The 11,417-nt window shown below is 54.6% G+C and overlaps 1 protein-coding gene across 1 annotated transcript; it reads left to right on the forward strand.

Moving 5' to 3' along the window:
* The first annotated feature begins 6,047 nt into the window (after positions 1–6,047).
* On the forward strand, positions 6,048–11,076 carry SOX9 (SRY-box transcription factor 9). Its single transcript, XM_082859810.1, has 3 exons — positions 6,048–6,824; positions 7,824–8,077; positions 8,618–11,076. Exons 1-3 carry the CDS (start codon positions 6,394–6,396, stop codon positions 9,460–9,462), a joined length of 1,530 nt encoding a protein of 509 aa, XP_082715936.1. The 5' UTR covers positions 6,048–6,393; the 3' UTR covers positions 9,463–11,076.
* The last annotated feature ends 341 nt before the right edge of the window (positions 11,077–11,417 follow it).

The raw sequence follows: 11,417 nt of genomic DNA on the forward strand, positions 1-11,417 counted from the left end.
GAATCTCTAGTGACCCTACCCTTAAATTATACGGAGAACTGCTATTTGTCTCTGCGTGGGGCGTGGCTATGAAGGCAGGTGAGAAGCCGGCAGTTTTGTGAGCTTTAGGGGCACCGGGGAGGGAAGTCGTTTCTGCCACCACTCCTGCCTCGTCCAGGCTGTTGGGCCTTCTCTCGTGTTTCCTCCCACCAGGAAACTGGGGGAGCAGCAGGTTCCAGCCCAAGAACTCAGTGAGACATAAGCAATCTGCACTTTCCCATTGGAAGTACACGTGTTGTCCCAAAGATGGAGACACGGACACTGTGAGAGTTTTCTGGGTCTTAACGATGTAAAGGCGAGGATACAAAAAACAACCACGACAGCAACAACACAGCAAAAAACCCTGTTCTCATCTATGCCAGGCCAAATCTCACGCTCGTCAGAAAGGGCGGGCGGTGGGGGTGGGGGGGCATTTAAGAGTTTACTTACTCCTATTACATCAGTGAAAGGGCCTTGGGAGAAAAATGTCACGGAGAGAAGAAAAAAAAGAAAAAGGAAAAGAAAAGAAAACCTGCTTTCGCAACATGCCTCATCTGCCTATTGGAAGCTGGGAGAGAACCAGAGACACCCCTTGCTTCTCCCTTGAAGCAACCCCGGGAGGGAATCAGGTCATCATGCTGCCTGTCCTTCCTGCAGGATTGCGGAAAGCGACGCGGACCAAGAAATTAATTTGAAATAAACAATGACAAGGCAGGAAGCCCAGCGGGTCCCCCGGGTTCCCTGTGGCCCCCACCTGGAGAACCCCCAAGGCTGTATAACCAGGCTCTCGGTCCGCCTACCCGCTACCGTTTTTGCGACGTCACAGCTCTGAGAACCCTCCGCCTTAAGACTTCACTCCGGGGAAACTCGAAAGTTGGGGGCTGACCTCATGGCCTGGGCCTTCCCGGGGCCCTCGGGGCAGAACGCGCTACCGCTGCCGCCTGAGCTCCGACCGGAGGGCAGGCGACCCAGCTGCGCTCTCTGCCCTTGCGCCTCGCCCACGCCGCTCCGAAGCGGGGCCCAAGTCTCGGCAGGAAGGATGCCCGGCTCGGCCCTGAGAACGTAGAGGTGCCAGAAACCCGGGAGATGCGTTCTGCCCCAGGGATAGAAAAAGACTGCGAGAAAGACACAGATAATTTGTCTTTAATTCTGACAGTTATCTGCGTGATTGTTCAATAATAGCATTTCTCCCTTTTGTAGTTGGATGGAAACATTTCCCAGATTCATAAAGATCCGAAATAATCGCCCACCCCTGAGGACATCTTAGAGGAAGCAGCTGTTAGAGTCCCCTCAGGCTGAGATTAAGTCCTTGCTCTAGAACCCGCCGTCCCTTTGGGGAATCGGCACAAAACTGAGAATCTCAGGAGTTCCTTCCCTGGGACCGAACACACCCTGAACCGAAAGGGGACCCGAGGGGAGGCAGGTGGGAATCTGATCTACAGAGGAAACTCCTGGGGGCTGAAGTGAGCGCCCTGACCCTGTGGAGCCGTCGGCAACCTAGGCACCGCTGCGTCGAGCGCTTATTTTATTTGTATTTTTGAAACATCAAGGCAAAAGCACCTTCAGCTGAAAATGCCTGAGAGATTTTTAAAAGAGGAAAATTGTGGAGGGACAAAAAAAAAAAAAAAAAAACACTTGGCCCAGGAAATTTCCCGCAGGCCGTTCTAGGGATGCATGCGTGGAAGCAATCCGAATGATGCGTGGCTCCCTTGTACCTTGACTAAAAACAGATATTTTCGAAAAAGTAAGGTTTAAAAAAAAAGCGCACACTCCCTTTGGAAGCCAAGTCCCTTTGGGACTGGGACTGAGACTTCCCCACTCCAACCCCTCCATTCCCCCTCGGATAGCCGGCCAGCCCTGGACTAGCTCATCCAGTCTCTTGCTTTGGCTAGGGTCCGCGCCCCCGGCCCGGCCGGGTCACAGGGGAGCACACTGACCGTTCGTGCCTCCTTCACCCGACACCTCCTCCCGTCCACCTCACCCCCTTTTCTCTTCGAAAACAGGGGAAGAAAACTGAAATGCCCCTCTCGGCCTGCAGTTTTAGGGGCGCTGGAATTATATAGTCTTGGGTGACACTGGTCGGTTAATCTCCCAGAGTAGAGCGCCCGTTTGGGGAGAAATTTACATGGAGAAACATACAGTCACATGCGTTTATGGAACGTGTTGCTGGGAGGTCTGGAGGCCTGCGATGTCCAAAGATCACATTTATTTGGCCGGTCAACAGATATTTATTGCGTACCTAACGAAGCGACCTGGGACTTTCCTCTGCTCTCTTGCTGTTGCCGTCCGGCCCAACGCTTGTCCTGGGACAAGCTTACCTGCCGCTCCTTTTCAAAGAGAACTGGTGTCCGGCGCAAAGAGCGGCAGGCAAACAGGCTCCACGCCCAGTGAAAAGTGCTAATTACCGAGGAGCGGTTGGCAGCGGAGGGAGGGCCGGGGACCTAAGTGTTCCGCCAGGGACTGGGGTCTTTGACCTCAAGGGAACCAGGCCAGGGGAACTGGCACAGAGGAGGGGCATCCCTCGTCCTGAGCACTTATGTAGAAAACGTTGCCCGGGGCTGAGATCTTTGGGAGATGCTGCCGCTCTCACCCCGACCAATTTCTTCCAGGACTTGCCTCCCTGCAGAAAACGGATTTAGACACAGTCCCCACTTTTGCTAAGGAATTTTGTAGAGGGAGGTCGTGGTCCTTAATTCCCCAGGCAAAGGGAACCCCATCCGCTCACACCGTCCACCCCCATCCGAGACGGAACCCCCCCCCCAGACCCCCGGCGTTTGCGCCAGACCCCCCCCTCCCCCCGAGCCAGGGAACCTTGCTCAGCGCCAGCACCCCTGGGCTCCTGCCTGGGCTCCCGCGTAGGCGCGGAGGGAGATTGGCCGCCCGGGCTGGGGAAATTGAGCCCGGCGCCGGCCCCCGACGCCGAGAAGTAGAGAAGCGGTGGTGGTGGTGGTGGTGGGGGGTATCCCAGACCTCGGTTTCCCGAGGTTCCCCTTGGGATCCGCTCGCACCTCCAAGGCTCCGCTCCCGGCGGCAGACCTCGCGGCGCTGGCTGCGGAGCGGGACCCAAGCGCGCGACTCGGGATCCGTGGAGTGCGGTCCATCGCCTGCCCCTTTTCTTGATCTGCGTCCTTTTCCTCCCTCAGCCCCACTAGACTGTTTAGCTCCCAGGCAGAGCGCTCTGGCTGAAACTGGGCCGACAGCCTCAGTTTCCCGATCTGTAAACGGAACATTGTGGCACGGGTTTCTTTCCCTCGGGTTCTCTCTGACTCAGGTGCTCCGGTCGGGGACTGCGAGCGTTCTTCCCTGGGCAGGTTAGGGAGGTCAAGGGCGACGCAGAAGAGCCCCGGCAGAGAGGTGGAAGAGTGTTGGCACCCGACCGCTTGCAGAAAGGCAGGATCGCCCCCACTGGCTAATGGACGGTGCTCACGGGTCAGAATTGGCCTGGTCCCGGCACGCCGAGCAGAGGGCGACGCTTGGCACCTGGGAGCCCAGGGTCATTGTGGTCTCGGTGTCCCCGTTCTGTGCAGAACAGAAACGTCAGGCATCTCGAACGCTTTTTTTTTTTTTTTTTTTTTTTTGCCCCGTGCCCTAGACACACACCTCCCAGTTCCCCTAACTGGGATGCCCAGAGGTGGATCCGCACGGGAGGGGATATCGAGTAGGAATTTCTGCCGAGATAAATCTCAGCAGCAACACGCAGTCCTGACTGAATGGAACACACCACCCCCTCTCCACCACCGTCTAAGTTTTCCGCAGTTTCTGTGTCAGACAGTTTCTGGGCTTTTGGCGCCCCCTCTGGATACAGCTAAAAACTGCAGTCCGTTTTTAAAGTCAACTGATTGTTTACCACAGGTTTTCAAAAAGATACAAAAATGCTGGCATCAAACGAACAGAAAAGGGATACACCGCGGTAACTTATGATTTAAAATGCGATATATTACGTATCTCCTATTACGTAATTGTACTAAGAATATATTATGTGTACGTATTTATCTTGACAAATATTTAGTGAAATCCTCCAAAATATCTTAAAGTCACAGTCGTCTTCACTGCCTTTATGCCAGTAAACATGGGAATTACAATAAAATGCGACTAAATACAGATGGCCTGGTTAAAACTTCTGCCCTAAGTTCTGGCCTCTGAGTCCCTCCTGGGTCAGGTGTCTGCGAAGGCACAGTTATACTAACAACTGTCCCCTCCCTAGGATACAGAAATCAGTCCATACTAACCGGGATTTTTTTCTCCTAAGAAAGGACGAAGCTGTTCTTATACTTTCCGAGCGTATTCACGGAGCCATGAATACAAGGCTATTGTATGATGTCTCTCAAACGGGTAAACAAGCTACAGGGTACTAAAGACATCCACTTGTGAGTTACATTCGTTTAAAAAGTAAATATTGTTTAACAGGTTTGTAGCTGACTACCTTCTGAAGAGTTCCATTTCCTGTACCAAATGTTGACTTCTTCAGAAAGACTTTCTTTTAAAACGAGATTTTAAAAAATTCTTCAAGGAAAACATTCTTTGAAATCTTGCAAGAGTGTCCGCAATTTGCAAATTAGAAATAAGAAGTCTTTGATATGATGCGGGCCGATGGACACTAACAATAATTTAATTCGGAGGCGAACATTGGCGAGAGCCAGAAAGGGGTGGGGGGAACATTTAAAACTGAATTTTCCACAGTTGTGCGTTTATTTGTGATTCTGGAGACATGTAACCCGCAGGCGACTAAGATTTTTCTTCTCTCCCAGAACAGAGAGCCAACCAAGCTCTAAGCAGTTCGTGTAAACACAAAGGTTGTGCTCAAATCACACGTGAAATACATCAGAGACACCCCCAGCCCCCTCCCCAGAACTCCGGAATGTCTGCAAGTCCTAAAGGACCCGACTAAAGTCAGGACGACAGGCGCTTCACCGCTCCAGGTGTTTTGTAAAAAAAAAAAAAAAAAAGGGCGAAAGCGGCACGACTCCACCAAAGTAAGTGTTTTGTCTGCAGTGGTGCCCATTGGTTTGGCCTTTTCAAACCAAGGGACTGGCCTCAGCCTCGCGGCCCAGGACAGCCACATTCGCAAAGTTCGACTTCTCAAAGCCAGAGCAGTATGCAAACTCTTTCCAGGGGCAACTCTGCTGACGTTCTGATTCGACCAGAAGTGAAAAGCAGAACCTCCGAGCAGTCGCCCTGTCACGGAGGAGGGTCGGCGGGGTGGGGGGCTGGGGAGGGGGCGGCTGGAGAAGGACTTGTCAGAGTTCAAGGTCGGTGAGGCGCGCGGGACGGCTCCCGCGAGCGCGGGGCTGCGGCGTCGCTGCGGCCGCCAGCCTGAGCGGGGACCTCGCTGTGGTTTTCATTGATTCCCTTTGCAGGAGCGCAGCCGAATCCCGACCAGCCGCACCAGCCCCGGCGAACCAGAGCATGTTAAATCTATTTATATGGATTATTACCGAGGAACGGCGGGCGTTGAGTCACTAAAACTTTTGCTTCGCAATACAATTTCTAAGCGCTTTCGGCGGAGGCCGGCTCCAGGCGCGGAAACTGGGCTATGATTTAAGTCAGGAGCGACAGCTTTTCGAATATGGCAAACTCCGACTAAGTCCCCGGGACCGCGGAGAAAACAACGAACAGAAATGCTTGGGGGTGGGGAGAGATCCTAGTCTACACACATACACACACAGACACACACACACACGGGCGCGCAAAGATTCGCGCGGAGACGGCACCGAATTCTGACATTACCAGAGCACGGCAAACTTACACACTTGGACGTCCCGGGTCCCCCGCTTTCCCCGCAGCACCCCACCCCCCCAACCCCCCACCGGCGGACCAGCGGCTGCGCTCCCCTCCCCGCTCCACCCCTCCCCTCTCAACACCCTGCCCAGCGCCACAATCCTCCTCCCCCCCGAAGTGGATCCAATCAGCTGCCTGCCAAGCCCTGAAACCTGAAATGCCGTGCTGTGATTGGCTGACGTCTCTAAGGTGAGGGGGTGTATTTATTAAAGAGCCGCTGGGCTGGGAGTTGGAGAGCGGAGTGCGGAGCTTGAAACTGACTGGGAACTTGAGTGGCGCCGCGACTTGCCAGTTTCACTCCAGGAACTTTTCTTTGCAGGAGGAGGAGAGAAGGGGTGCAGTCGCCCCCCGCTTTTTGCTTTCTTCCCCCCCTCCTCTCCAATTCGCCTTCCCCCACTTGGAGCGGGCAGCTGCGGGCTGGCCCCCGCGCGCCTTCCTAAAAGCTCGCCGCTGCGGCCGAGTGACGCGCCAGGCTCCCCGGGAGCCGCTCGCCCCGCGTCCGGGCAGCCGAGGGGAGAGTAGCCCGCGCCTCGAGCCCCCGAGCCGCCGCGGCTTCTCGCCTTTCCCGGCCACCCGCCCCCTGTCCCGGGCCTGCGTATGAATCTCCTGGACCCCTTCATGAAGATGACCGACGAGCAGGAGAAGGGCCTGTCCGGCGCCCCCAGCCCCTCCATGTCCGAGGACTCGGCGGGCTCGCCCTGCCCTTCGGGCTCCGGCTCCGACACCGAGAACACGCGGCCCCAGGAGAACACGTTCCCCAAGGGCGAGCCGGACCTGAAGAAGGAGAGCGAAGAGGACAAGTTCCCCGTGTGCATCCGCGAGGCCGTCAGCCAGGTGCTCAAGGGCTACGACTGGACGCTGGTACCCATGCCGGTGCGCGTCAACGGCTCGAGTAAGAACAAGCCGCACGTCAAGCGGCCCATGAACGCCTTCATGGTGTGGGCGCAGGCGGCGCGCAGGAAGCTCGCCGACCAGTACCCACACCTGCACAACGCCGAGCTCAGCAAGACGCTGGGCAAACTCTGGAGGTAGGGCGGGCGCGGCAGGGTGGGTTCCGCGGCGGCGACGGGGGGCGCTGGCCGGGACCGTCTCTCCGCGCCCCGCCTCCCAGCAGGAGGGAGTTGCCGGTCCCGGAGCAGGCGGGGTGGGGCGGGGGGGAGGCGAGGGGGAGGAATGGGGACGAGGTGTAACTTGGCTCAGAGTTTGACAAAGTTCTTGGATTGCTCTTGGGGGAAAGGGGGAGGGGGTAGGTGGAGCGGGGAGGGGCGGCGGGGCGCGGGGGGCGGAAGATGGCCAGAGGAGGGGAGAACACCAGCAGGAGACTCGGTGGGAGAGGGCTGCCGGCCGGATCTCCCGCCGCAGTGAAGTTCAATCCCAAGGAATTGAAATCCGCCTCCCCCTCCCTCGAACTGCGCTCCCCCGTGAAGCCCTTCGCCCACGGAGATGGGATGCAGGGTGGGGGGAGAAGCCGAGGCTAGAGGGCCCCGTGGCAGGAAGGAGGGGCGAGAAGGGAGGCTGCTGGAAATAGGTGGGTGCAGTGTGTGTGAGTGCGGTGGCGGGGGTGGGGGTAGGCAGGAGGAGCTCCTTGCAGATTAAGTGGTTTTTCAGAAAGTTTTTAAAGGGTGTTGCGGACGGAAGGGGGGGCGGGTATAACTCCAGTAGCAAAGGCCCGGAGAGCGGGAGCCGCGGGAAGCTATTTTCATCTCCAGGGTTTCCAAACTAGGAGAGAAGGGGAGAGGGCGGGGCGGGGAGGGTCCGCTCAGGTCGGTCTAGAAGAACGGAGATTTTTGTTTATTTCTTTTCTTTTACTTTTTTTTTTTTTAAAGAAAAGTTTCGAGTTGCGGTAGTGGTTGGAAAGCAGAGAGGAGGGAGGAAGGGGGGCTGTGTTCGAAGAAGCCGAGGGGTGGGGGTCACCTCCCCCTCCCGCCGACCTGACAGCTCAGCCGGTTTCACGGAGCCCCCCCTCCCTCTCTCTCTTTCTCTCTCTCTCTCTTTTTGTCTGCTACCCCCCCCCACCCCGCCCCCAGACTGCTGAATGAGAGCGAGAAGCGGCCCTTCGTGGAGGAGGCGGAGCGGCTGCGCGTGCAGCACAAGAAGGACCACCCGGATTACAAGTACCAGCCGCGGCGGAGGAAGTCGGTGAAGAACGGCCAGGCGGAGGCCGAGGAGGCCACAGAGCAGACGCACATCTCCCCCAACGCCATCTTCAAGGCGCTGCAGGCCGACTCGCCGCACTCCTCCTCCGGCATGAGCGAGGTCCACTCCCCCGGCGAGCACTCCGGTGAGTCTCCTCCCGGCGCCCACCCCGGCCTGGCCACCGCGCCCCTTCTGGCACACCCCCGGGCCCCCAGCCACCTAGTGGGCTCTGCTTAGGGACCTGGCGCTCCCTGGGGAGGGAAACACACTAACCCCTGCGCCAAGTCCCTGAAAACACACACACACACACACACACACACCCCAACCTAATCCCTGCATCCTAACAGTAATTTTTATTGCGGGGTAAAATGCCTTTACAGCTCTACAGGGCTTCTCCCTTTTTCTCTTTGCTCCCCCCGCCCAAAAGCACACACAGGGCTCTTGTACAAGTAGCAATTTGGTCTTCCGGACCCTCCGGGCCTTAGACCCTCCCCTGATAAAAGGAGACTGCCGAGTGTGTACCAGCGAGTTAATCATTCAGTGATTTCTGTCGGGCGCAGCGCGCCTCCCCCGCGGATACGGGACACTTTAGCGGGGGGGGGGGTGTCCCAGGAGGGTTCCTGAGACTAAAGCCTCCGTACAGCCCTGGTTGATTGCCGTGTGTTTCTTCCTCTATCGTCCTCAGGGCAATCGCAGGGTCCACCGACGCCACCCACCACCCCCAAAACCGACGTGCAGCCGGGCAAGGCTGACCTGAAGCGAGAGGGGCGCCCACTGCCAGAGGGGGGCAGACAGCCCCCCATCGACTTCCGCGACGTGGACATCGGCGAGCTGAGCAGCGACGTCATCTCCAACATCGAGACCTTCGACGTGAACGAGTTCGACCAGTACCTGCCGCCCAATGGCCACCCGGGGGTGCCGGCCACGCACGGCCAGGTCACCTACACGGGCAGCTACGGCATCAGCAGCACAGCTGCCACCCCGGCGGGCGCTAGCCACGTGTGGATGTCCAAGCAGCAGGCGCCGCCGCCGCCCCCGCAGGCGCCCCCTCCGGCCCCGCCGGCGCCCCCGCAGCCGCCCGCGCAGGCGCCCCCCCAGCCGTCCGCGCAGGCGCCCCCGCAGCCGCCCGCGCAGGCGCACACGCTGACCACGCTGAGCAGCGAGCCGGGCCAGGCCCAGCGAACGCACATCAAGACGGAGCAGCTGAGTCCCAGCCACTACAGCGAGCAGCAGCAGCACTCGCCGCAGCAGATCGCCTACAGCCCCTTCAGCCTCCCGCACTACAGCCCGTCCTACCCGCCCATCACCCGCTCGCAGTACGACTACACTGACCACCAGAACTCCGGCTCCTACTACAGCCATGCGGCGGGCCAGGGCTCCGGCCTCTACTCCACCTTCACCTACATGAACCCGGCGCAGCGGCCCATGTACACCCCCATCGCCGACACCTCCGGGGTCCCTTCCATCCCGCAGACCCACAGCCCCCAGCACTGGGAACAGCCCGTCTACACACAGCTCACCAGACCTTGAGGAACGCTTAGAGAGCGACGATGGCCATGATGATCGTAAAAAGAACCCAAGAAATAACGCAACCAACCAGAATTTCCTTTGGACATTTTTTTTTTTTCTTACCTTTAAAGACATGTACGCTGAAGGCAAGTCGAACTCAGATTACAAGACAGAAACATTGACTATCCAAACGCATTACCACCTTGTTGTGAATCAGTGGCCAGGCCACTCTTGGCTAGACGGACCAGCAGAACCGACGGGAAACTGGACTGGAAACCTTCAAAGCAAGCGTGGAGGGTGATGGAGATTCGTGTGACCAGTTGGCTCAGTCTCTCTGCCTGTTTGGACTTTGTAATTATTTTTTAGCAGTAATTAAAGAAAAAAGTCCTCTGTGAGGAATATTCTCTATTTTAAATATTTTTAGTATGTACTGTGTATGATTCATTACCATTTTGAGGGGATTTATACATATTTTTAGATAAAAAAAATTAAATGCTCTTATTTTTCCAACAGCTAAACTACTTAGTCGAACAGCGTGCCCTAGCTTTTCTTGCAACCAGAGTATTTTTGTACAGATTTGCTTTCTCTTACAAACAGACAAAAAAAAAAAGTGTGTGTGTTGTATTAACCTACAGAAGCCACAGATTTGTGTTACGTGATCAGTTTGGGGGGTTAGCTTTGCTTAATTCCTCAGGCTTTCTGATTCAAGGAGGAGTTGCCTTAGGAAAATCAAGGCCTTACTTTGCAAATACGGAAGTAAACAATAGTCTAGAGGCGATTTGGTAAGCATTTGGCAAGCTTTATCATATATATGTTTTTTAAACGAGAAAAACACCTTAAAGCCTTAAAACCATGCTGCTGGAAAATCCTTGTGCCCTCTTCTAGTGCATTTATCCTCCTGTGTTTGCTCGCTCACCGCAACCTTAAGAAAGAAGCAAAAAGCAAGCAAAGGAGACGAAATCTGTTTGGGGAATGTTTCAGCAGCCAATACTGTGCCCCAGCACACTGCCCCCTGGTTGCCTGCCCGGGCCCCATGTGGAACACAGATGCTAGAATCCTCTCACTTACACTGTCACCTGTGCCTCTCTGAAAACCAGCAGTTAACTTCAAGACATTCCATGTGCTAAGATTATTTATTTTGTAAGGAGAGGTTTTAATTAAAAACAACAAAAAAATCTTCCTCTTTTTTTTTTAATTTTTTAAATTTACCTTCTTTAAAATAGGTTGTTGGAGCCGCGTCCTCAAAGGGTATGGTCATCTGTTGTTAAATTATGTCCTTAACTGTAACCAGTTTTTTTTATTTATCTCTTTAATCTTTTTTTTTTTATTAAAAACAAGTTTCTTTGGATTCCTTGTCCTAGATTTGTATAAATGCCTTTTTGTCTGTCCTTTTTTTTTTTTCCTCTTTGTTGTTTTGTTGCAAACAAACTGGAAACTTGTTTCTCTTTTTGTACAAATGAGAGTTTGCAGATGTAGTGTATCACTGAGTCATTTGCAGTGTTTTCTGCCACAGATCTTTGGGCTGCCTAAACTGTGTGTGTGCGCGTGTGCGTGTGTGTGTGTTGTGACTCAATGTGTCAAAAGCGTGTGTCATCGATGTTCCCCTTCGTGTTCTCTTGGAGAGGGGGAGGAGCGGGGAGGGGGGTCAGCCCACTGACAGACCTTAATTCTTAATTCTGTGGCTGGGGAGTGAGGATTGCTTTTTAAAAAAGACAGCAAACTTTTTTTTTTATTTAAAAAAAGATATATTAACAGTTTTAGAAGTCAGTAGAGTAAAATCTTAAAGCACTCTTATAATATGGCATCTTTCCATTTCTGTATAAAAGCAGATCTTTTTTTAAAAAAAATATTCCTGTAACTTAAGAAACCTGGCATTTAAATCATATTTTGTCTTTAGGTAAGGTTTGGTTTGTGTTTGTGTTTTGTTTGTTTTGCTTGTTTTCCCCCCCAAACCTTTTGTTTTCTCTGTGAAACTT

The sequence above is a fragment of the Leucopleurus acutus genome (genome assembly GCF_964270905.1).
Source record: "Leucopleurus acutus genome assembly, chromosome: 19".
Taxonomy (NCBI): domain Eukaryota; kingdom Metazoa; phylum Chordata; class Mammalia; order Artiodactyla; family Delphinidae; genus Leucopleurus; species Leucopleurus acutus.